This window comes from Orycteropus afer, unplaced genomic scaffold (genome assembly GCF_000298275.1).
Source record: "Orycteropus afer afer isolate SDZICR_OR568_19922 unplaced genomic scaffold, OryAfe1.0 scaffold00080, whole genome shotgun sequence".
NCBI lineage: Eukaryota > Metazoa > Chordata > Mammalia > Tubulidentata > Orycteropodidae > Orycteropus > Orycteropus afer.
The window spans coordinates 8648961-8674012 of NW_006921667.1; the positions used below are offsets into that span (position 1 = coordinate 8648961).

The window sequence follows — 25052 nt, forward strand, 5'->3', positions numbered from 1 at the left end:
AAGGATGTCATGCTTGTTAGGGTGGAGGGTCGACAAAAGAGGGGGAGGCCTTCAACGAGATGGATTGATACGATGGCTGCAATGATGAGCTCAAGTATAGCAGGGATTGTGGGGCTGGCGCGGGATAGGGCAGTGTTTCGTTCTGCTGTGCATGGGGTTGCTATGAGTTGGAAACGACTCGACGGCACTTAACAACAACACAACAGAAAAGGTTGGACTGAACCATATGGGTTGTGGTCTGCTCCTGCCTTGAGGTCAGTCTCGGTCCATTGTCATATAAGCCAGCCACAAGGGAAGACACATTTCATCTCCAAAGCACTGAGGAACTACATAGTTTTCACTGAAGGTTCTACTCCCATCATTCAGTCACCTCTTGAAATTCTCCTTGTGTGTGTCTCTTTTCCCCAAAATTTCCTTCCCTCCTTCCTTTGCCTTGTTGCTCTCTTGCTTTGTCTTTCTCCCAACTCTGTGGCCACACCTCTGCCTCCCCCTGCCAATCTGTGAAGTGGGTGCAGTGGTCACAGCCTTATGGGTAGGCCTCCAGCCAGCAGGCATACTCACCTCTTCATTTTCACATGGGCCACCTGGCATGGGCCTGCCCCAGCCTAGGGGCTGCAATTGCCCCTTCTGCCATGCCTGCCTTGACCATCCGTTCTTCTGCAGCTGAGGGCAGAGCAGAAGCATCGGGTAGAAGAGGCACAGCTACAGGAGCAGGAGGTGGGTGCAGGGTCTGCATAGTAGCAAGGGACAGGGGAGGCAGGCAGGTAGCGGTCTGGTCCCCTCACCTGTGTTATCCCTCCAGAAGCTGAACAAACGAGAGGTGGTAGCTGTAGGACACCTGGAGGTACCTGCTGAGCTGGCTGGGCTCCTGCAAGTGGCAGCAAGTATGTCTGCACTGGGTAGTATGGGGAGGGCATGGACATGGTGGGTATGGGCAGGCACAGCTGCCAGGCATTCGTGCCCTCCCCAGGCCTCAGGCTGGCCCAGGTGCCCAAGGTAGCCCCCGTGCGAACTCCACGGCTCCAGGCTGAGCCTCGTGTCACATTGCCCCTGGATATCAACAACTACCCCATGGCCAAGTTTGTTCGGTGTCACTTCAAGGTAAGAGCTGGTACAAGAAGCCTGACCAGTAGGCACTAACCAATCTGAGCTGACATAATCCTCACCTTGGGGCAGGGTCCTGGCTGTGCCCTGTGGCACCATGTGTGATCCCTTCATTTGCTAGATCATGGGGAACCTGGGAGGTTCCTGGGGGCCATATATTGCAGTGGAGGACCCTCAGGGGGCTTGGGGAGCTGGTAGAGCCATAGCACATCAGCCTTGCCCTGTCTAACCACCTGCCTTCCAGGAAGAGCCCAAATGGGGCTTATCCCATCTCTATCACCAACTCGCTGAGGCCAGTGTCTGCCCCTCCCTGAGCCTCAGTTTCACCATCCATACACTGGGGACAAGAGCCTCTGCCCCACAGGCTCTTGTGTACCTACCTGGCACAGTGCCATGGATCCAGATATGCCTGCCCTGTACCCCCAGGAACCTGCCTTTGGGATGCTAACAGTGCCTCTGAGGACCCCGCTCACATGGCTGCCGGCAGAGTACCACAGTGAAGCTGTGAGCATCTTCAAGCTGGTATGGTGCCCACCTCAGGCCACCTTCAGATTTATAGCCCCTACCCCTTGAGGCCATGCCATGAGGCACCCAGGCCTGCTTTCCTGGGCCTTCCATTACCCCAACCCCTGAGACCAGGCTCTTTTTGGAGGAAAGACTATTATGTCATTGGGGGGTCTGGCTTCCTTTCTGGGCTAAGGTCTGTGGGTTGGTAGCCTTTCTTCTCGCAGCCATTTTCCTAGGAAAAAAAAAAAAAAAAAAGGCTGCCTTTGAGCCTCTCTGGAGCTTCCTAGGAACACTGAAAATAGGACCCAGGTCCTCTCAAGTGCTTCCCAGTCTGATGAGGAAAGCAGAGTAGACTCCTATAGACTGAGGTTAAGTACAGAGGCTGGGGAGTCCAGGCAAGGTCCCTAACTGGCCCTGAGCAGGATCAGAAGGGCTTCCTGGAGGAGAAGACGTTTGAGTTTAAATGGAAGGAAGAGTCAGGTAGGGAGAGTAGAGAAGGCACAGAGAGAACAGGAAATTGATGTGAGCAAAACAGAGAATCAGGTGGGCAAGGGTAAGAGTAGTCAGCATGGCCTTGATTGACAGCCACAGACCTTGGATTTCATCCCAAGGTCACTAGGTAGCCATGGAAGGTACTTAGCATGGAAGGGATGTGGTCAGGTCTGAATGTTAGAAAAAGTCCTCTCGGGCCTGGAGGGAGCAGGAAGTAAATGGCTGGTTGGAACCTGGAGGTACAAGGAGGGGGCTCGGGCTTCAGGGGATCTATAGAAAGTTCATAAGCAAGAGAGAAATTTAACTTCAGATCTTGACTTGGTTGGGGTGAACTGCTGATCACTTGATATAGAATATGGCAATTATATTTTAATATGGGGACACATGTGAAGGACTCACGTGAGAGATATGAGAGGAAACTCGTGTTAATTGGGGGAACCTGGCAGGAACACCTTTCTGAGAGGCCCAAAAGAGTCTTGTTTTATCCCAGGTCCTGCGTTTCATGGGTGACCCCTACCTGCACAGTGCCCAGGAGCAGGTCTTTGGGAACTACATTGTGCAGAAGGGGCTGGCAGTGCCTGAACTGCGTGATGAGATCTTGGCACAGCTGGCCAACCAGGTGTGGCACAACGTCAATGCCTACAATGCCGAGAGGGGCTGGCTATTGCTGGCCATCTGCCTCAGTGGCTTTGCACCCTCCTCACGCCTGAACAAGTACCTCCTCAAGTGAGTGGCCAGGGGTTTGAGGGATAGTGACACTGACAGTGAGACCTAAGGCAGGATCTTAAAGGTCAGGCCAGGAGTGAGGTGTCCATGCTTGGAAATTCAGATGTGGAGATTGGCCTAGGGCTGCTGTCCACTTCTGCTGGGCTCCAAGCAAGAGAGAAAGGCAAGTGTTAGCTACATAGGATGGGATTCAGGTCAGACTGGACATAGGACTTCCAGAACTCAAAGGATGTCAAATGTAGGTTGTAGAGGACTTGGGAAAGGATATTGACACCTCATGTCAGAGGAGTATAGCAGAGTGGTTATGAGCATGGGCTCTGGACTCAGAAAGTCTAGGTTCAAATCCCAGCTCAGCCATATATGAGCTGTGTGACCTTGGGCAGGTTACTTAACCTCTTTGGGCCTCAATTTCCTCACCTATACAATCATGATTATGTAATAATGATAACGATAGTGTCTATATAATAATGATAATGACAGTACCTACCTCATAGGCTTAAGGATTTCTGGTGGCATAGTGGGAAAGACATTTGGCTGCTAATCAGAAGGTCAGCAGTTTGAACCCACCAGCTGTTCTGCAGAAGGAAGATGAGGCAATCTATTTTTGTAAAGATTTACAGCCTTGGGAACCCAATGGAGGTGGCTATGAGTTGGAATTGACTCTATGGCAGTCGGTCTGGATTTTTTGTTTGTTTGTTTACCTTGGGAGCTCTGGTGGCGTAATGCCTAAGGCATTTGACTGCTAACCAGAAGGCTAGCAGTTCAAATGCACCAGCCACTCCTCGGAAGGAAGGTTAGGCAATCTATTTCCATAGTGATACCACCTCAGAAACCCAAGGAAGGGGTCACTGTTAGTCGGATCCAACTCCACGGCAGTGAGTTCGGTTTTTTGTTTAGGCTTCTGAGGATTAAATGTGTAAAACATGAAGTGCTTAGAATAGACACCAATCTATGTGAGTATAGCTACCACCACCACCACCACTTTCACTATCATTATTATTATGTCACCTTTTTGTCTGAGAAGGATGATTTACAGGGAAAAGAACTCTCGCAGGCCCTGGGTGCAAATCCTAGCTCTGACATTTATTTTCTGTGTGACCTGAGACAAGTCCCTGCCCCTCTCTGAGCATATTTTATCACCTATAAATTGGGGATGTGAGGTATGGTGTATCCAGAGTCTCACTGAGTCAGTGCACAGTAGGTGGGTAGCTTACTTAGCCAGTCTTGTGATTCTGGTGGCAGTTGTGGCTGGCAAAGTAGGACCACCTGCCTGTCGGTTCCTGGCCTTCCTTTCTTTGGGTGTGGCCGTTGGCTCTCTCTTGCAGGACCCCAGGCACTGCTCCAGTGCTGCTCCCTGGCAGGCCCAGGAGCAAATGAGAAGGAAGCTGGGGACTAGGCATGAGGGATGCCTGGCCCAGGCATGAGGAGGACCTGGCCCAGTCAGAGATCTAGCTCGTTTGCCCTGAGTCCAGAGTTAAACCCTCACAACCAGGTTTTGTGAGATGAGAACTTTGAGGCTCAAGGAGGGCAGGTAACCCAGCCATAGGTACCTGGTGGAAGAATGGAGGGCAGAGATATCAGCCCAGGTGGCTCCAAAATCTAGGTTCCTACCCACCCCCAGCTGTAGACCCCACCCTATCAATGACATTCAGCTCCAACAAGCTTAGGTAGGCCAACCTGCAAACCTCTGTGACCTGTCCTTGGATCTCTGTGTTTGCATGTGATATTCTGGGCTAGGCTGGGGTGCTTTCAGCCTACCCCTAAAGCTCTGGGCTATCCTGAAACCATTTCAGCCTAGTCTCAGAACTCTGACTTAGCCTGGGATCCTTCTGAGTTAGTCTGGAGCCTTTTCCACTTTATCTTAGAGCTCTGGGCTAGCTTGAGTCTCCTGCAGACTAGCCTTAGACACCTCCCACCCCTGAGCTAGCCTCAGATCCCTCTTGATTCTAGCTCTAAACCCTCCTACCAGGTTTGTGTCTGATTATGGGCAGAATGGCTTCCAGGCTGTATGTCAGCAGCGCCTCATGCAGGCCATGAGCCAGGCCCAGCAGCAGGGCTCTGGGGTTGCCCGCGCCTTCCCCCCAACCCAGCTTGAGTGGAGAGCCACCCAGGAGAAGGCGGGTATGGTGTTGGACATAGGCTGCTTCAATGGTGAGTTGCTTTCCCCACCCTGATGCTGCCCTCCCTGGGATCAGGACGAATTGCAGAAAGCTCTTGAGCTAGGAATGGACCATCCAGATGTGGCTTTAGACCTAGGAGGTGGGGGAGGGAGGCAAGGCAGAGTCAGGGAGGCTGTAGGTCTGGGATCCAGGAGAAAAGCAGAAGCCTGTACTACAGACGTCCCCAGACTGAGCCCAGCACCTGCTACCTCCCCAGGGGACCAGTTTTCCTGCCTAGTACATTCCTGGAGTACAGGGGAAGAGGTGGCTGGAGACATCCTAAAACACAGGTTGGTTCCTGGAGCACCCTACCCAGTACCCTTGGAAAGATTGAGGGAGGCACAGGAGGCCAAGTCCTCTAGGGTCCCATTGGATCTTCTTGGGTCACGCTTGGGGTCTGGCTTCTGTCCCGGGGCTCCCTAGGGAGTGCCTAATGGTGATTTCCATCATTCCCATCTCTCCTGCATGATGTTTCCAGGGGACTGGCAGATGGCTGGCGGGGCTGGACAGTCGCCATGAAGAACGGGGTCCAGTGGACAGAGCTGGCTGGCCATGACTATGTGCTGGACCTGGTGTCAGACCTAGAGCTACTCAGGGACTTCCCACGACAGAAGTCCTACTTCATTGTGGGCACAGAAGGACCTTTGGCTGGCAGGGGTGGCCCCAGAGTGTAGGTAGCTACCTGGGCAACCCCTCACACAGATGGTCTCCTCAAGGCAGAAGGCTCCACCCCTGCCAGCTGCTAATTGAGGCTTCTGAAGGAGGTGGAGCTTACCTAAGAGTCCTGTCTTTTAAAGAAAGAAAGTTACCCACTTTCAGGGCACAGGAGAGAATTTTGGGATGGGTTATCTGTGGGCTGTGGATCTTTCTGGGGCTCAGCTGCTCCATGCCTCCCTTCCCCACAGTGTGTTTGGGAGCAGCTGGGACTCAGATGAGGATGCAGCCACAAGGCCCCAGCCTCAGGGGCACACCCCCCAAATGCCTGACTCCTGTGGGTACTGCAGCAACAATGAGGATAGTACAAATGGGAAGACTGAGGCCCATGGAGGGACAGTTACCCGCTCAGGTCAGCCAGCAGCAGCTGCTATCTCTGTTGGGGAGGGAGCCTGGGGATCTTGGAGATGAGAATCAGCAGGAAAAAAGAGCTTGACTTTCTTGTGTTGTGTCTACTCCTCAGCAGTCTGGAATAGGCTTGATGAGCCTGCTGGGCCCCACAGGGTGCTGGACTGCTACCTGGACAGCCTCTTTGACCCTGTGCTATCCTACGGTGATGTGGTATGGAGGTGTCTGCCCACACCAGGAATAGGCAGGCCAGGGCCACAGGGTGGCATGTCCTTGCTGGTCTCTGCTGAGAGCCAACCAAATGATAGAGTGTCCTCAAAGTTAGAGGTGCTCCTGGCTAACCCCAGAGCTAGAAGTCCCAGATTCCCCACCCTGCCTTTAGGGGAGCCATCCCTGTGTGGCCACTGAGAACTTTCTATCTGGTATCCCTAGTACCCTGGGTCCTCTAGCCCCAGATTCTACAAAAGCCCCTTAGGTACCCTTGCTTATTCTGGGAGCTCCCAGGAACCCCTCCTTGGGTCCTGGACATGATGTGCCACTCTGATCAGGGCACAACCCATCTTTGAGCCTCAGTTTACACCTCTATGAAAGAGAGTAGGTGGGTTGGGAGCTGGCAGGGTTGTGGGGAAGACTAATTAGAGGCCATATGGGCAAAGGCTGAGTGTACAGAAGACACCTGGCCAGTGGACAGGGTGGAGGAGGTGGCAGTATCGGGTGCCCGTTGCCATGGAACTTGAGAGTACAGGACTAAGGCACTCAGCCTAGCTACTTACTGCTCCCAGGAGTTGGAGAAACCAACAGCCATTGCCTGCCTCATGAAGGGGGGAGGCCGGCCTGGTGGAGGTGGCAGCAGCAACACCGAAGACACCCCTAGGAGACCACCAGAGCCAAAGCCAAGTCAGTGCCTACCCAGGGTGAATCCAGGGTGGGGCGGGGCTGGAGCTGCTTACTGGTTCCTGCTGGGAGGAGATAGGCCCAGGTGGGCAGGGGTGAGAAGCTGAGTTTGGTCTTGGTCGGGAACCCCTATCTCCCTCTGCCTGCCCCCTGCCTGACTCTGACCTGGCCCAGCAGTCCCAGGCCTGGATGCCTCTACGCTGGCCCTGCAGCAAGCCTACATTCACAAACAAGCCATGCTGCTGGTGAGTAAGGAAAGGGATGCTGAGGGTCCAAGTGGACCTCCTGGTCCCAACCACCGCCTCTTCCCAGGCCCGGGAGATGACTCTGCAGGCCATGGCACTCCAGCAGCAGCCCTTGGGCCCCACCTTGAAACCCCTTCCCCTCAAGGTAAGCTATCTCTAGGGAGGAGTGCTGTGCTATTCCAGGGCATTGTTGTCCTTCTCTGAGCCCAGCAGCCCAACAGCCTACCTTGGACAGAGCTGGAGTCTCTGACAGCAGGTAAGGAGCTGGAGTGTCTCCAGCAGCCCATCTCATGCCCTGTTCTCTGCAGAAATCTGTAGCACCAGAGGTGAGGCCAAAGTCTGTGGGTACTGGGCCCCCAGCCAAGCCTGTGCTCCTGCGCTCTGCTCCAAGGCCTGTGGCCCCAGGCCTCCCAACCAAGGACCCAAGGCCACCAACCAAGCCCATAGCTGTCCCCATTCTAGCTCAGGACCAGGCTTTTCCAGAAACCAGTGAGTGCCTGGGGAGAGGAGAAGCTTCCCAAAATAGGACTATGCATGTCACCATGCCCCGGTGACCTCCCTCTACTCCCCACAATGCTCTTACAGCCTCCCCAGAGCTGGTCCGGCATTCAACGCTAAACTCAGAGCACTTCACCCAGCCCACACAGCAGATCAAGAACATTGTGCGCCAGTACCAGGCTCCCTGGGGAGGCCAGCCTAAGGCCCTCAGGTCAGCACTGCCCCCAAACCCAGACCTTCAGCTACCCAGACCAGGGCCTCAACCCACTGCCTGCATGTCCATCAGTGTACTGTCTGCTGGGCGAGGCAGTGCCAAGACACATTCCCTCTAAGGAGTGAGTGTATTTATGCAGGTGGTCCAGATGAGCCCCCTGTAGCAGAAGGAGGCCCAGACTGCTGTCAGCTAGGTTGTACTGTGTGATCTCAGCCCAGTCTCTGGGTCTCGCTTTCCTCATTTATAATAGTGAGGAATGGGATAGGGGTAGAAGTTCCCTATTATAGGAATTTTTGGTGGGGAAGGGGAGCCTTAGTGTCCAACCATCATGGCACACCAACCCCACCCAGGAAAGATGGTGGGAAAGTGTTCATGAAACGGCCAGACCCCCATGAGGAGGCACTGATGCTCCTGAAGGGACAGATGACTCACACATCAGCAGCACCAGGCAAGGTAAGGGGGCAGGGTTGTACAGGGCCAGGGTGGGAGACATAGGCAGGCCTCAGGAGTGGTCTCAGAAAGCAACTCTTTCTACAAACTAGGGTCCTACTGTCCATTTCCTCCCCCTGCTATCTCTAAACTCTCTCTTGGGTGGGGACAGGTGCCCAGAGAGGCCATAGCCTTGGTGAAGCCAGTGACCTGTGTGCCAAAGCCGTCTATGGGAGCCACCCCAGGTAAGGGTGCCAGGAAGAGGGAGGGGCAAGCAAGCAGGTGTTCTTGTGTACATGTAAGTCTTCATGAGCACATGTGAGTCTCAGTCTGTATGTTGGTGACTTGTGTATGTCTTTGTCCCTGAGCCATGTGTGTATGTGTTCTGTGCACATTTGTGCAATCATTATATTGACCCTTAAATAACACTGGTCACAGGCCAAGCCCACCTTACTGGTTCACACATTTTGCATGTACTAACTTACTCAGACCTTACTAAAACCCTTCAGGGTAGTACTGTTTGTGTCCACATGTTACAGATGGGGAAATGGAGGCACAGAAAGGTTAATTGACATGCCCAGGATCACACAGTTCAGAAGTATCAGAGCAAGGACAGAAACTCAGGCCTCCTGGCATCAGAATTGGAGTCCTAACCTCTACCCCCTCTGCGTCACAGCAGCCACAGTGATCTTAAAAGATATAAATCAGCTCACAACATATCCTTGCCTCAGTTGTTAAAATAAACTTCATATATCTCATTGTGGTCTATGAGACCCTATGTGTTCTGCCCACCTCCCCAACTTCATCTCCTCTTGGCTCACTCTATTCCTGGATCTTCCTGGAACAAACCAAGCCTACTCCTGCCTCAGGGCCTTTGCGCATGCTGTTCCTTCTGCCTAGAATACTCTTTGACAGATCTTTGCCTGCCTGGCCCCTTCTCATTATTTAGGTCTCACCTCATATGTAATCTTCTCCAAGATGCCCACCCAGAGCATCCTGACTGAAAGACCCTCACAGACTGGCCCCCATACTTCTTACTACTTTTACTTCATCCTGTTTTATTTCCACCTCAGTTCTTAGCACTAGTTTGTAATTTCAATTGTCTGTTTCCCCCACACCCACCATGATACCCTAAACTCAAGGGCAGGCCCTTGTCTATCCTGTTTCTCACAGTATTCCTAGCCCCTACCACAAGGCCTATATACAGTAGACTTTCTGTGTATGTGTCAAATGAAGGGTTGTATGGTATTTGTGTGAGTCCCTGTGAGCAGGTGTGTCTGCAACAAGGATGTGGGGGAGGGCTTCTGACCTTGCCCCCCTTTCCCCATGTGAGATCATCCCTGGATACCCTCCTCCACTGGCCCCACCTCATCTTCTTCCTTCAAGAGATGTGCCCCTTTATGCCTGCCCACAGTGCTGTCCTCCCGCTCACTGGAGCCCTTAGAGGAGCCTGTGCAGACGAGACTGCACCGCCTCATTGGCCCCAACTTTTATGGCTACCGGGATGCCTCCTGGCGGATCTTCCTACGCAAAGAAGTATCTGGGCCTGGCTAAGTGGGACCAGGAGCCTGGGCCAGGGGCGGGGCCAGATGGGGTGGAGTCAGAGATAGTGGAGGGGCCAGGAGGGGGAGGTGCTGTGGGCAGGGCTGTAGCAAGGGGGTGAGTTCAGTTGGGAAGCATGGGGAGGGAACTGTCTAAAGGTCCCCATTGAAGACCCTGTTCCACAGGTGTTCTACCCCAAGGACAACTACAACCACCCTGTGCAGCTAGACCTCCTGTTCCGGCAGGTAAGGTCCTCTTTCTGCTGCAGTCTCCTCAGCAGTCAAAGGAAACACAGATGGGCTGTCTGTGAATTCTGCATCCTGCATGCTGGGATTGGGATCTTAGGCCGGGTGGGGACTGTTCTGTGGAATCCTCAGTCCCTACAAACAGGGTCAGTGAGCCCAAAATCCATTCTAAGCAGATCACAGCTTGTCCTAAGTAGACAGGGCCAAGAGGTCAAATCCAAACCTCAACATAGGGATTAGTAACTGATGCCTGAGCGGGCAGCACTGATTTGCTGGGGCTTGGGATGTACTCCTGGAAGGCTTCCCCAGAAGCATTCTCTAAATGAGATCTGGTTTACACAGATGACCCCTTGTGGTAATAAGTGGGACCCTCATTCCCACTCATCCCAGATTAGTCAAAGCCCAGAGCGAGGAGTCACTGGGCCCACACCCTGGCTTTCCTGCAGATCCTGCATGACACATTTTCTGAGGCATGCCTGCGCATCTCCCAGGACGAGCGACTCAGAATGAAGGCCCTGTTTGGTACTGTAGGGAAGGGAAGGGGCGCTAATAGGGCCAGGAGCCAAGGCCACAGCCTGCCCTGGCCCTGCCAGTGTGCCTCCCAGACACCCCATCCCTGCTTGACCTGGCCAGCCCGTGTGTTTGAGTTAGGCTCCTTCACTGGCTATGCGGCCCTGGCCTTCCCTCTGTCTCTGGATTTCTGCTGCCTATACTACAATGAGAACACACTGATCCGATACCTTCTTGCTGGATGTCAGCTTCCCTGTCTGAGATGAGCGCCACTGGGGTGTGGGTAGAGTCCTGACCCCACATGGCTTTCTTTAGCCCAGAACCAGCTGGATACACAACGGCCCCTGGTGACAGAGAGCATAAAACGGGCCGTGGTCAGCACTGCACGCGACAGCTGGGAGGTCTACTTCTCCCGCCTCTTCCCTGCTACGGTGCGAGTCTCACACCCACCCCTGCCCACCCAAGGGATTCAGATATGAGACTGGAAGACCCTCACATGCCTCTCATCCCTGCCACAGGGAAGTGTGGGCACTGGTGTACAGGCCCTAGCTGTGTCTCACATGGGCATCAAACTCCTACGGATGGTCAAGGGTGGCCGGGAGGCTGGCGAGCATCTTCAAGTTCTTCGTACTTACAGGTAACTGGAAAGCAGTAGAAGTGGACAGGCCTTAGACTACAGCACAAACTGACTCATTCAGTAGCCACTTAACAAGTACCTGCGTTAAGCCAAACTCTGTGCCAAGCTTGTTAATTAAGCCTGTTTTAGAAATGGGGAAACCCAGGCTCAAAGAGTTTCTTATCTCAGGTCATATACCCAGAAGTGGATGAGCTAGGAGCCAATAACCCCATCTGTCTCTCAGACTGCACACCATTCCTCTGCTCTTAGAGCTCACTGTATAGTGGAATGACTGCACTGCAAATAACCAGGCTCTGATGCAGCCGGGAAGGGGAGGAGGATTCTGGCTGTGGGGCCTTGCTATGGCCTCAGGTCCCCCTTTCTGTCATCTGCTCCTTTAGTCCTTTATCAATTGAGGATAGAAACAGGGCCCTGGCTCACCACTGCCTCAGTGAAAGCTCCTTGCTTTGAACAAATGGGGAGAATGTGATTAGTGGGTAAAGGAGCTAGACTTAATGGGCACAGTCTGGAAGGCTGGACCACATGGCAAGGGCTGGAATGTTAGGGTCAAACGGTGATAGGAAACAAGGGTGGAGTCACAGGAAAGTCAGAGAGGGCAGTTCAAGGAAGTTCCTTGGGTCTTCTGGGGGCTGGTGTAATGAGGCTGAGAGCATCAGGTGGCAGAAAAGGGATGCATGAGCTGGCACTGGACTGGAAGAGAGGGGAAAGGCAGGAGCAGAAGGGGTAATGTGGAGGCATAAGGTCCCTCTGGCCATGAGGTCCCACCGTCATGCCACTCTCCCAACCTCCAGCTTTGCAGACATCCTATTTGTGACCATCCCTTCCCAGAACATGCTGGAGTTCAACTTGGCCAGTGAGAAGGTCATCCTCTTCTCAGCCCGTGCTCACCAGGTCAAGACCCTGGTGGATGACTTCATTCTGGAGCTGAAGAAGGTCAGGATCCCCCCAAAGGATCAAGAGCCCAAAAATAGGACTTTCCTACCCCTAGTCTATATTAGCTATGCCAGCTTGAGGAAGCATGGTTGTGTGTGTGTACTTGTGATATGTCCATAGTTTTCTTGATGCTCCCATGTCTCTGCACAGGCTCTGCCTCCTACCTGGAATCCCCTTCCCCCCTTTTGCCTGCTTCTTGAGCAACCCTTTCCTCATGTTCCCTATAGGGTAGCCCTAGCCCCTCCTGTTAGCACCATAGCATTTGGATTCTTCACTCTCCTACAGTGACCACATTGCCCAAGCATTTCATCTCTGACCATCTCTCTCCCTCCAGGCTTCTCAAACCCCAGGCCTAGAGCAGATCACCTGGTGCTTTGGCCCCAGCATTTGGCCCAGTGGGAAGGTTTTGCCGAGTGCTTGTCCTTAAGTCCTGCATTCATCAAACTCATGCTTTCAGGCCAGGCCTGTTCTTTCTACCTGGAGGGTCTTCCCCTCCTTTCATCTAGGGAATGCTTCCTTTCCTGCTGATGTGTAGGGCACAGGAGTGGCCCTAGGCCTCTGGGAACAGGGAGATAGGACTGCCATCCCTTATCCTGGCCCTGCTCACCCAGGACTCTGACTATGTGGTGGCTGTGAGAAACTTCCTGCCTGAGGACCCATCACTGCTGGCCTTCCACAAAGGCGACATCATCCACCTACAGCCTCTGGAGCCACCTCGAGTGGGTCAGTGCTGTGGGGTGGAGTAGATATAGAAGGAGAGCTGGGTGAGCCCCACCCCTACAAGTACTAACATAGCTTGGTCCACAGGCTATAGTGCTGGCTGTGTAGTCCGCAAGAAGGTTGTGTATCTGGAGGAGCTGCGGCGTGGAGGCCCTGACTTTGGTAGGCACATGAGGATACCCTTGTCTTACCTCCCCCAGCCCCAAATTTAGAACCCCCCCAAACAGGGCTGATCCTGATATCATGCACTTACACTACAGTACTTGAAGGGGGTTTCTTATTGCCCCAAAGGGGCCTCCCTTGGTCTGCTAGCCCCTCCTGGCAGCCAGCCAGACAGCCCTCTACCTCCTGTTTGAGAGAGGGGTCTCCATGGTCATTAGTGTTTCCATGTTTGTGACTTGAGTCTTTCTTTACACTTCTTACTGCTCCATTCCCATTACCACTCTGTGATTTTAACCCAATCCCTTCTTTTCCCTGAGCCTCTGTTTCTTCAAGGAGCTCTAGGGAAGTGTTAAGAAGATCCTCAAAGGCCCCCTCAGTCCCAAGACACCCCGTCCTGTTTGCCCTCAACTGCCCCTAGGCTGGCGGTTCGGTACCATCCATGGGCATGTGGGCCGCTTCCCTTCAGAGCTAGTGCAGCCTGCGGCAGCTCCTGACTTCCTACAGCTGCCAGCTGAGCCAGGCAGGGGCCGGGCTGCTGCTGTGGCTGCTGCTGTGGCCTCCACTGCCGCTGCTCAGGAGGTGGGCCGCTGGAGAGAGGTGAGGCCAGCAGGGCAGGGGCCAGTCTGGGGTGGGGCAGGGACAACCAGAAGGCTAAGCATCTGGCCAGGCCCACAGAGTGTGACCAGAGAGGGTTGGCAGTGTGACCAAATGTGGTAGAGTAGCAGTCAGCTGAAATCAGGGGTAGGTGTGATTGGCAGATGGGAACCCTAGAGGAGGTGGAACCAGCTTTGGCCTGCCCGTAGGTGAAGTCAACCAGGGGTTGAAGTCAACCAGGGGTTGGATGGGGCAAAGGCAGGCTTTTGAAAGGGAACCAGCAAGGGGCAGAATCAGCTAGGACAAGGCATTTGGGGAGACCAAACAAGGCTGGGAAGGACCAGGTGGGGGCATGGTCACGGTGGGCAGAGGGCAGGGCCAACTGAATGAGGGCTGGGCAGACTGGATGGGGATAGGGTCAGACCAGGCTGGGGAGCAGCTAGAGTACCATGGGGAACAAGCCATCCTGAAAGGGTCTGGGCAGACAGTCAAGGAGGAGTTGAGTTGAGTCAGCCTTGACAGGGGTGGGGCTAGATAGGGTGTGGCCTGACTAGGAGGTCCCAGGTGCCAGAGCTGTAGCTACATCCCTCCTACAGGGTCCCTCACCCAGAGTGGGTTCCCCTGACCGCCAGGAGAATGCCCTGGTTCCTCTGCAACACACTATGCTTGAGTTTGCCCAGAAGTATTTCCGAGACCCTCAGAGGAGACCCCAGTGAGTGGTGACCTCTCCTTTCACCCTGTTCGCTTTCTGGGGTGGGTGCTTCTGGGGCTCTTTACAGCTGACCCGGCAGCAGTCTGTGGAGCTATGGGGTCCTACTTCTGGTGCGCCAGATAAGAAACCACCTAGGTGTGAGGCCCAGCTTCAGCCTCAGTCTCTGGGGACCTCCTTGTCTGTTGATACAAATGGTCTTTAAAATGGTTCATTGTTTCCTTTGTGGGAAAAGGATGTTGTCAAAGGCCTTGAAGCAGATCTGGCCAGCAGTATACCCTCTCTTTTTGCAGGAATGGTCTCAAGCTGAAATCCAAGGAGTCTTGGGAGTCCAGAACTTTGGAGGATATGCTTTGCTTCACTAAGGTGTCCAACCCTGGGCTTCAGTTTCCCCATCTGTAAGATGGGCACGCAAGAGTCCCCTTCCAGGCTCCTAGGGCAAACAGCCTTGTCTTCAGCCAGACCCCCAGCTCTCAGACCCAGCCCTCAAAACTTAAGAGGGGACTTGGCTTCCTCCCAGGGTCAGCATCTGTCCCTGGTGCTGGGCCTCCCTCCTCTTTTGTAATGTGGACCCTCCTATCATTGAAACATGATATGTCCCCCCCTTCTGCTCTGACATGTCCCTCACCCACCATGACACAGCCTCTTCCTGCCCACACAGATCCCACTCCAGGAATCCCTCATCGAATTCAGTGACAGCAGCCTCAACAAGATGTCCACTGACATGTTCCTAGGTGTGAGGGTGGGACTGAAACCAGGGTCCTGGGCAGGGTGGGGTCAGGCTCTGTGTGACTTTTGATCACCACCACTAAGGTGATCAAATTCTTCCCTTCCTCCTCAATTCAGGCAGTGGGACCCTTTTAAGAGAATAGAAGCCCCCTGTTGTCCCTACCCAAAACATCCCTAGGAGTGGCCAAACCCTGAAGCCTCTGGTTTGGGGTGCACAATTGACAGTCTAGTGGACCTGAATGGGATAGGTCTTCCCTACAGCTGTGATGAGGTTCATGGGAGATGCCGCGCTGAAGGGCCAGAGTGAACTGGATGTGCTCTGCACTCTTCTGAAGGTCAGTCTCTTTTCTGGTCTAGGATTTGGCTTCTCCATCTGTCAGCCACAGTTGACAGACATTGGTGTGGGAAGCTTTTCTCATGGTCCCAAAAGGAATGCACCCCATTGATGGGGTAGGGGACACCAGGCCTGACTCCAAGTACCCATGCTGTTTTTACATGCCTGGTGTATAGTGTGGTCCTTGGCATGTCCTTGGCATGTGACCTGGCCTACCCCCCTTCAGCTGTGTAGGGACCATGACATCATGAGGGATGAGTGTTACTGCCAAATTGTGAAGCAGATCACTGACAACACCAGCGCCAAGCAGTGAGTGAACTCGCCCTCTCCCCCACTGTATCCAGGTCAGCCTCCCATTGCCCCAGGCCAATCCCTTCCCTATTTCCTCAACCTCATCCTCTTCCTTACTCCTTCCAAAACCAAACCAAACTCACTGCCTTGAGTCAGATCTAACTCATAGCGACCCCTCCTTGGGTTTCCAAGGCAGTATCACTATGGAAGTAAATTTCCCAATCTTCCTTCTGAGGAGAGGCTGGTGGATTTGAACCTCTAACCTTCTGGTTAGCAGTCAAATGCCTTAGGCACTATGCCACCAGGGCTCCTTCCTTATTCCTTAGACAAAGCATATGTTTTGGGACAAGTTATTTCTACTCTCTAAGGTTCAGTTAGGAGCTCTGGTAGCATGGTGCCTAAGGCACTTGACTGCTAACCGGAAGGCTGGCGGTTCAAACCCACCAGCCACTCCTCAGAAGGAAGATGGGCAATCTACTTCCATAGAGGTACTGCCTTGGAAACCCAAGGAGAGGTCGCTGTGAGTCGGGTTTGACTCGATGGCACATAACAACAACAACAACAAAAGGTTCAGTTTCTTCATCTGTAAAATGGTAATGATTATGTGTGAGTCTTGGTTGCAAGCAACTTACTGATCCAGGTAACTGAAAATTCAATGCCTGTATAGCTTCAAGCCATAAGGAGTCACCAGCCACTCCAGAGAAGGAAGACTGGGCAATCTACTTCCATAAAGATTTACCACCTCAGAAACCCAAAAGGGGTTGCTATGAGTCGGAATTGACTCGATAGCAGTTTTTGTTTTGTTTTGTTTTGTTTTGTTTTATGGCTCCAGGCATAGCTGGATCCAAGTGTCATTAGGAAGGAGCCTTCTTGATTAGTTGCCCATGCTTTCCTCTGTGTTAGTATCATCCCCAGGCAGCCTTTTCATTAGGTTGGCAAGGTAGCAGCTCTGGGGAGACATCTCCCCCAGTTCAGCAATTCCAGGGAAACAAGAATGTCTGATCTAAAATTTGCAGCAAAAATCTCCAAATCAAGGCTAGTTGTGTTTGCCAGGTCACTTGGTTATCCCTGAACCAACCACAATGACCGGAGGATACCGAGTTCTGATTGGCTAGACCTGGAACATATGCACATCCCTAAGCCAGTCACTGCCCAGGGAGCTACAGTGTTCTAACTGGCCAGCTCTGACTCCCATGACCCTCTGCAAACCACTGGGATCTAAAGAGGGGTAGGTGGTATCCCAAGGAAACTCAAGTGCTATACCCAGATATCAGAGGTTCCCATACACAAAATCCTCACACCAAGAGTGGTGTTAGAACACGTTGCCATGCCTCATGCAGGGCCAGTACACGATAGGTGCCCAATTTGCATCCTGCTCTTGTTACCAAGGGGCCATCCTCCTGCCTTTGTCCTACCTTTTGCCTCCTCACTTGCTTTCCCTCCCCCAGGAACTTTAGAGCTGTTCAGCATGCCCTCCTGGCCTCCCACCTCCAGGCCTTCCTGACATTACCCTTGCATAGCCCCAACTAAAGAAATCTCTACAGAAGTATGCTACAGCCTGGGTAGACAGGCTTCTTTGTGTGTTGCATGTATGTCAGGGCCTCACCCCTTTCTCCTCTGGCTTTCCAAGTAGAACGTGCCTTCTGCACAACTTTAAGCCTACTCGCCCTACTCTCACTGGACAGAGCAGGAGTGTTCTCAGAAGACAGGAGTGGCCTAAGAGATGGAAACTTCTAGACCAGTCCCAAGGGACTCCTGGCATGGCAGCACAGTACTGTGGCCCAATGTGACGTGGCTCTGGTATGTTCTCACAGGGACAGCTGCCAGCGAGGCTGGCGGCTACTGTCCATCATGGCCGCCTACCATAGCTGCTCTGAGGTCTTCCAGCCATACCTGCTCCACTTCCTCCGAGACAAAAGCCAAGCCCCGGGCGTGCCCTTCCAGGGTGAGCAGCAAGTAGGCACTCAGGGTGGTGGGCTCTCTGCCTGGAGACTGGCCCTTCACAGGGGGCCTAGCAGCATTTGTGACTATTAATTCATTCTCAAACATTTGTGGTGGCCCCACAAGAACTAGTGATAAGCTATAAGTGGGAAGGGGAAGGTGTTGCCTAGGTGGTGAGCATAGGTGGCTGACGGACAGAAGCAAAGGCCTGGAGGTAGACTAAGTGTGGCCAAGTATGAGAGGAGGGGAGCAAGGTGGGCATGAGGTGCTAGGTGAGGAATCAGCTTCATGGGGAATCAATTGGCAAGGACTTTGACTATGTCTGGGCAGGTGGGTCCAAAGCCAGTGTCAGGGTGTCAGCCTTTTCCCTTTGGAGCGTGGAAGAAGGGGCCATACCCCAAGCCTCAACCCCAGCCATTGTTTCCATAGCAACTGCTGGGTCCCCTAAAGAAACAGGTTGGGGCCCCTGCAATTGCATGACAGCCATGAGGGGGATAGAGGACCTTGCCCTCCCCACCTCCAAGTCTTCCTCTTTGATTCAATTAACAAATATTCCCAGACCCAGAGGTGAACAGATCTAGTTCCCCAGAGAGGGAGGGGCTCCCAGATCTGTGAAGGTGAAGAATGAGAAGTTGTAACTCATTTCCTCCCTGGAAGAATCCCCATGACAGAATAGTTATTGGGAGAGGGCACTGCTTAAGCCAGAGAAGTGGAACACTGATGCTGGCTTTTTCTGCCCTGGGGTGTCTGGGGGAGGGAGGGCGCTGAGCAAGGGAAATTCCAGTTTCCAGGGCTAGAGCCTCATCACCACTGCAGCCACAAAGCCTCTGGGGACCAGGACTCGGGGCAGCAGCCTGGGGACATGTGTGTCCAGGCTCATTGATAGCCAAGGGGACTACAGGGTAGACAGACCTTAATGGGAAGTAGAGCCAGATGCCCTTGGGTTCAAGTCTAGCTCTCGTACTCCAGTTCTTAACCTTGGGCAAATCTCTGCACCTCTCAAACCTATTTGCCCAACTCTAAAATGGGAGAGTCAATGCCTGCCCCACAACTTGTGGGGAGAATACGAATATGGTGGGCTTATGGCTGGTGGCCGGAGAATTGTCTCTATAGGTATCGCCAAGGCCTGTGAGCAGAACCTGCAGAAAACCTTGCAGTATGGCGGCCGTCTGGAGCTCCCTAGCAGCATGGAGCTTCGCGCCATGTTGGTAAGTGTGGAGGGCCAGTTTGGGGGTCAGGATAAGAGTGAGATGTACCCTGCTTAGACTGCCTTCTCTTGTGCATACGATCTGCTTGGAACCCCTGAACATAGACACACCCAGGACCCCTTGGCTTGGGGACTCTCCAAACCCAGCCTCTTGTCCCTCCCCAACCCCTAGGCTGGCCGAAGTTCCAAGAGGCAGCTCTTTCTTCTTCCTGGAGGCCTTGAACGCCATCTCAAAATCAAAACTTGCACAGTAAGTGGGGGAGTGCCAGGAGCTCTGGCAGGTAGACACTCAAAGGACTCTTGGCATAGGAGTGGGCTGCCAAGGTGCTGAGCCCCTTCTGGGATCTCACACAGCCCCTTGAGGCAGGAACTATTCCTAAGAAGAGCAAACCAGGGCTGGGAGAGATTGTGCCTCTAGGTCAGGGACACAAGCTGATAAGAGACAAAGGCAAAATTGCAACCTGAGCCTCTCAGCCTCTGAAAGTCTTTGCCTGCTTGAGGTTAGTGTCCAAGCTCTCAGAGGTGAGGCACTCAGTACTGAACCTCCTGGGAGCACAGCAGTCAGGCCTACCCTACACACCTGGTCACTCCCTTCCACTCCACTGTAGGTGGCCCGAGATGTGGTAGAGGAGATTTGTGCTGAGATGGCTCTGACACGCACCGAGGCCTTTGATGAGTATGTCATCTTCATTGTCACCAACCGAGGTAAGTGGTGAGGAAGACTGAGTGGGTTCATTCCTGTCACCAGGCCTTGACTGCTGCCTGAGTCAGATGCTACCTCCTCCAGGAAGCCCCTGATCTCTGTTTTAATGTCCCAAGGCTGCTGCCACAAAGTTCCATAAACTAGATGTTTATAAGGACAGTTAAGTTCTAGCCTCACACTTCTGGAGGCTAGAAGTCCAAATTTAAGGTGTCGGCAGGACTGTGCTCCCTCCAATGGCTCTAGAAGGAAATTCTTCCTTGTCTCTCCAAGCGTCTGATAGCCCCAGAGCTTCCTTAGCTTACAGCTGCAGCATTGCTCCATCTTTGCCTCCTTCCATATAGCCATTTTACCTCTGTGTGTCTCTTCTTTTATAGAATACCACTCAGATTGGATTAGGGCCCACCCTACTCCAGTAAGACCTTATGTTAACTGATAACATCTTCAAAGACCTTCCAAACAAGAACTTCAACATGCTTTTTTGGGGAACATGATTCACCCTGTAACAATTCCTCACATGGGGGGCACCTCTCTCCACTGACCATTGCCAGCCCTAGTCTGCCCTCTGCTTTGCTTTGTATAGGAGTCTGTTTTGCCTACAGACTGGGAGCTCCTGGATACCTTCTGCTCTTTGGGCTTGCTCAGTACTGTTTGAGCACATGGACGTGTGGGAAGCCTGAAAGGCTTCTACATCCTGAAGAAGATTCCCTTAATTAGCCCTGAGTCTGGGAACCCAAAGATCCAAACATTTTTCCTGCCTCTTAGGCCTTAACAGTGGCTGCTGGATCCCCTCCCATGGTTTCACCTGGCCTTTCTCTATTAGGTCCCAGGACCCTGGGGGACCTTCATGAAGTCTAAAGACCCTTCTGTCTGCTTCCCACCCACCTTGCCTTCTGCCACCTAACGGTCATCTCTAGCCACTGCCACCCAGCTTCAACCTGAACCATTGTAATAACCCTGTGCTCTCAGCCCTGCATTACAAAGGTCCATAGAGTCTGCCTAAGATGTGAGGGGGCAGTAACAAAATGGTTTTACTAATGGACACTTATTGAGCAAATAGGATGTCCCAGCACAGTTCAAACCACTTAATTCCATAAACTTTTTTAAAGCCCCTTAATAGCCCTATGGAAGTTCTGGTAGCATAGTGCCTAAAGCACTTGACTGCTAACCAGAAGGCTGGTGGTTCAAACCCACCAGCCACTCCTCAGAAGGAAGGTTGGGCAATCTACTTCTGTAGTGATACCACCTCAGAAACCCAAGGAGGGGTCGCTATGAGTCGGGTCTGACTCGACAGCACATTACAACAACAACAACAACAATAGCCCAATGAAGTGGAGACCATTATCATCCCCACTTAACAGATGGGGAAACTGAGGCCCAGGGAGTTGTATTAGTCTCTTATGGTTGCTGCAACAAATTACCATAAATCACAGCTTGAAACAACACAGACTTACTATCTTCTAGTTCTGGAGATCAGATATCCTAAAATCAAGGTGTCATTAGGGCTGTGTTCCTTCTGGAGACTGTAGGGGAGAATCTGCTTCCTTGCCCTTTCCAATGTCTAGAGATTACCTGCATGCCTTGGCTCATAGCCACTTCATCCTCCAAAGTCAGCAGTGCAGAATCTTTAAATCTCTCTCTCTGACCTCTGCTTCTGTCATTGCATCACTTTCTCTGACTCTGATCCTCTTGTCTTCCTCTTATAAGGACACTTGTGAGTCTATCAAGCCCACTTGGTTAATCTCATTTCAAGATCCTTAACTTAGTCACATCTGCAAAATCTCCTTTGTCATGTAAGGTCACATATGCACAGTTTCCAGGGATTAGGACATAGACATCTCTGGGGGCCATTTTTCAGGCTGACATAGAGGTTAGGTGACTTATCCAAGGTCACCCACTTGGGTCTTGAACAGAGGCCAAAGTTAGAAGTTTATAACTTTGAATTGAAGCTATTCCCATCTGGGGTCACCAGCATTTCAATAAAATATCCCAGGCCCTTTTTTCCATAAATACCCAGTCCTTTAATGAGAAACCGAGTTCCAGAGAAGGGTAGTGGCTTTCACAGGAGATGTCTTGCTGTGTGGCTAGTTGCAGTTTGCACACATGTTCAGCCCAGGTGTGTGTGTACACCCAGCCCCACTTTCTGCCTCCTCTGCAGGCCAGCACGTGTGCCCACTCAGCCGCTGCACCTACATCTTGGATGTGGCCTCAGAGATGGAGCAGGTGGATGGTGGCTATATGCTCTGGTTCCGGCGTGTGCTCTGGGATCAGCCGCTAAAGTTGGAGAACGAGCTGTATGTGACAATGCACTACAACCAGGTCAGCATGTGTGGGCTACTCCACTTTCCTAGAACTTTCTGGGCTCCTCTAGGCCCATGAGATCAGATTCCTCAGCCTTGATGTTTGAATCCTTTATGATCTGGCTCCACTAATTTTTCTAAATCTAATTCTGCTGTCCCCTTACGTGCTCTCCTCAGAGCAATCAGCACTACATCACTCTTGCTACCTAGTTTCTGGGCCTTTGCACATGCTGGCATCTCTACCTGGCTGATCCTTCCCTGCATCTTTGCTGATTTAAAACCTCCACATCAAGGTTTCCCGGAAACAGCATCTCTTCCATGCAGCCATCTTGGGTTTCTCCTTTCCTCATAGTTTCTTCCTCAGTGGTGTTTTACTAGTATTATTATTTTTTTCAATTTTTATTGTTATTTGGGTAAAAGTTTACAGAGCAAATTCACTTTCCATATAGCAGCTCACATACACTTTGTCTCATGACATTGACTACAATTTCCCACAACGCAACAGCTCCCCTCCCACTTCTTCCCCATAGTTACCTCTTCCCTGTGTCCTTCCCGCCATGTATTCCTGCCCCCTCGAGCTGTCTCCCTGAGCATACACAGCCCTTCTATTCACTCAGGATTGATCTCTCTAAGGAGTGTATCTACCTAATGTAAATGTTCAGCTCATATGCCTGACTTTTGTTTGGCTGGAAGCCACAGGGGTGGGTTCAGTTCCAGACTTGAAGGGCAGCTGGGGGCCATAGTCTCAGTGATTCCACCACTTTCTATCAGGATTTTGAGTTTTGTTCCACACTGTTCTCCCACTCTGTCCAGGATTTCCTAATAGATCCCCCTCCAAGTGGTTGATAGTGGTAGCCGGGTGCCATGTAGTTCTTCTGGTCTCATAGTCATAACTGAAGATTGCATGGTATATCAGTCGTTTGGACTAATTTGTTTCCATGTGTCTTTGGTTTTCTTCATTCTTCTTTGCTCTGGACAAGGAGAGACCCCTCATTGCATCTAGATGGCTTGCAAGCTTTTAAGATCCCAGTCGCTACTCGCCAAAGTAGAATGTGGAACAGTGTGTTATTTGCCTTCACTGACAACACAATACTGTATGTGCAAAAGGATTCATTTTGTTTGTCTGTACCACCCATGCACCTCTCTGTGTCTTCTCTTCCTCATTGCCACCATTTGATCACTCACATTGGTACATTGCTCTTCTCTTCACCCAAATCAATACTTATCTCTACCTATCTAACAGTGTTCCCTCCTTTCCCCTCCCACCCCTGGTAGCCAACAAAGAAAATTTCCTTCCATATATAAACCTTTCCTTGATTTTTACAATAACAAACTAATACAATATTTGTCCTTCTGTGCTTGACTTATTTCACTCAGCATAATGTCCTCCAAGTTCATCCATGTTATGCAGTGTTTTGCAGATTCTACATTATTCTTTAGGGTTGCATAGTATTCCATTGTGTGTTTTGACTCTTTCAGAGAAGTTTTTGGAAGCACATAAAAATTTAATTTTGAGAAGGTCCCATTCATCTAATTTGTCTTCTGCTGTTTGTGCATTTTGGGCTATGCTTGATAGTCTATTTAGGCCATATATTAGGGTCACTAAATTTGCCCCTAGTTTTTTCTTGAGGAATTTAATGCATTGTTTTAGGTTTCACATTTAAGTTTGGTGATCCATTCTTCTGTTGATGGGCACCTAGCTGGTTTCCATATTTTTGCTTTTGTAAATAGTGCTGCAATGAACATGGGTGTGCATGTATCTGTTCTTGTCATGGCTCTCACTTTTTTAAGGATATATACCTAGTAATGGAATGGCTGAGTCAAATGGTATTTCTAATTTCAACTTTTTAAGGAATCACCATACTACTTTCCATAGTGGTTGTATCATTTGACAGCCAGTGTAGGAGAGTCCCAATCTCTCTGCATCCTCACCAGCATTTATTATTTTCTGTCTTGTTGAATTTTGCTGTTAGTGCTGGGGAAGATGGTATCTCATTGTTGTTTTGATTTGCATCTCTCTAAAGGCTAATGATCGTGAGCATTTCTTTTTTCTTTTATTTTTTAATGCATTTTATTGAAATATAATTTATATAGTGTGAAATACACAAAACTAGAGTGACATGGGTCAATGCATTTTTTTTGTAGTGTTCCCTCCCCTCCCCCCTACCCCTGGCAACCAACAAAGAAAGTTTCCTTCCACATATAAACCTTTCCTTGACCCTCCACAACAACAAATTAATACTATATTTGTCCTTCTGTGATTGACTTATTTCACTCAGCATAATGTCCTCCAAGTTCATCCATATTATGTGGTGTTTTGCAGACACTACATTATCCTTTAGTGCTGCATAGCATTCCAGCATGTGTATGTACCATAGTCTGATCATTCACTCTTCCACTGATGGGCACATAGGTTGTTTCCATCTTTTTGCTATTGTAAATAGTGCTGTGATGAACATGAGCGTGCATGTATCTGTTCCTATCCTGGCTCTCACCTCTCTAGTATGTACCTAGTAATGGGATTGCTGGGTCACATGGTATCTCCAATTCCAACTTTCTAAGGAATCACCATATTGCTTTCCATAGTGGTTGTGTCACTTCACAGTCACACAAGCAGTATATGAGAGTCCCAATCTCTCCATATGCCCACCAGCATTTGTTATTTTCTGTCTCATTGAACATTGCCATCAGTGCTGGGGTGAGATGGTATATCCCATTGTTGTTTTGATTTACATCTCTCTGATGGCCAATGATTGTGAGCATCTTTTCATGTATTAGCTGACCACCTGAATATCCTCCTTGGTGAAGTGTCTATTCATGTCTTCTGCCCATTTTTCAACTGGACTGTTAATTCCTTTGGTGTTGAGGCATTTCGTTCAAGTTTTTCCAGTAATTGGCGCCTAATCCACTTCTGTGTAGTATCTTTCAAAGCTCAGGGTTCCAGGATTATTTTCTGTATCTTTGTCAATTGGTTTTTCTTTTCTTTGTTGAAGAGGGTCTGTGTCACTTGTCTGCCTATTCCTCCATCTTACTGGAAGTCCCCTGATTGTGAGCATTTCTTCATATGTTTGTTGGCCACCTGAATATCCTCTTTGGTGAAGTGTCTATTCATGTCTTCTGCCCATTTTTAAATTGGATTATTTGTCTTTTTGTTGTTGAGGTGTTAGA

At 51.1% G+C, this 25052-nt stretch overlaps 1 protein-coding gene across 1 annotated transcript in view; it reads left to right on the forward strand.

Moving 5' to 3' along the window:
- Positions 1 to 25052, forward strand: part of MYO15A (myosin XVA) — a 109676-nt gene that overhangs the window by 66854 nt on the left and 17770 nt on the right. The window contains exons 25-60 of the mRNA XM_007941458.1: positions 664 to 717; positions 803 to 884; positions 971 to 1101; positions 1531 to 1626; positions 2594 to 2829; positions 4799 to 4980; positions 5206 to 5278; positions 5467 to 5658; positions 5894 to 6054; positions 6169 to 6263; positions 6833 to 6947; positions 7122 to 7189; positions 7257 to 7334; positions 7498 to 7684; positions 7775 to 7898; positions 8252 to 8354; positions 8503 to 8575; positions 9745 to 9866; positions 10058 to 10117; positions 10564 to 10639; positions 10943 to 11058; positions 11146 to 11264; positions 12056 to 12197; positions 12809 to 12920; positions 13005 to 13079; positions 13498 to 13676; positions 14270 to 14385; positions 14676 to 14748; positions 15044 to 15116; positions 15373 to 15446; positions 15672 to 15754; positions 17551 to 17681; positions 18791 to 18885; positions 19057 to 19134; positions 19493 to 19589; positions 21743 to 21903. Of these exons, the coding sequence (XP_007939649.1) occupies positions 664 to 717; positions 803 to 884; positions 971 to 1101; positions 1531 to 1626; positions 2594 to 2829; positions 4799 to 4980; positions 5206 to 5278; positions 5467 to 5658; positions 5894 to 6054; positions 6169 to 6263; positions 6833 to 6947; positions 7122 to 7189; positions 7257 to 7334; positions 7498 to 7684; positions 7775 to 7898; positions 8252 to 8354; positions 8503 to 8575; positions 9745 to 9866; positions 10058 to 10117; positions 10564 to 10639; positions 10943 to 11058; positions 11146 to 11264; positions 12056 to 12197; positions 12809 to 12920; positions 13005 to 13079; positions 13498 to 13676; positions 14270 to 14385; positions 14676 to 14748; positions 15044 to 15116; positions 15373 to 15446; positions 15672 to 15754; positions 17551 to 17681; positions 18791 to 18885; positions 19057 to 19134; positions 19493 to 19589; positions 21743 to 21903 (4032 nt within the window). The remainder of the gene's footprint in view (positions 1 to 663; positions 718 to 802; positions 885 to 970; positions 1102 to 1530; positions 1627 to 2593; positions 2830 to 4798; positions 4981 to 5205; positions 5279 to 5466; positions 5659 to 5893; positions 6055 to 6168; positions 6264 to 6832; positions 6948 to 7121; positions 7190 to 7256; positions 7335 to 7497; positions 7685 to 7774; positions 7899 to 8251; positions 8355 to 8502; positions 8576 to 9744; positions 9867 to 10057; positions 10118 to 10563; positions 10640 to 10942; positions 11059 to 11145; positions 11265 to 12055; positions 12198 to 12808; positions 12921 to 13004; positions 13080 to 13497; positions 13677 to 14269; positions 14386 to 14675; positions 14749 to 15043; positions 15117 to 15372; positions 15447 to 15671; positions 15755 to 17550; positions 17682 to 18790; positions 18886 to 19056; positions 19135 to 19492; positions 19590 to 21742; positions 21904 to 25052) is intronic.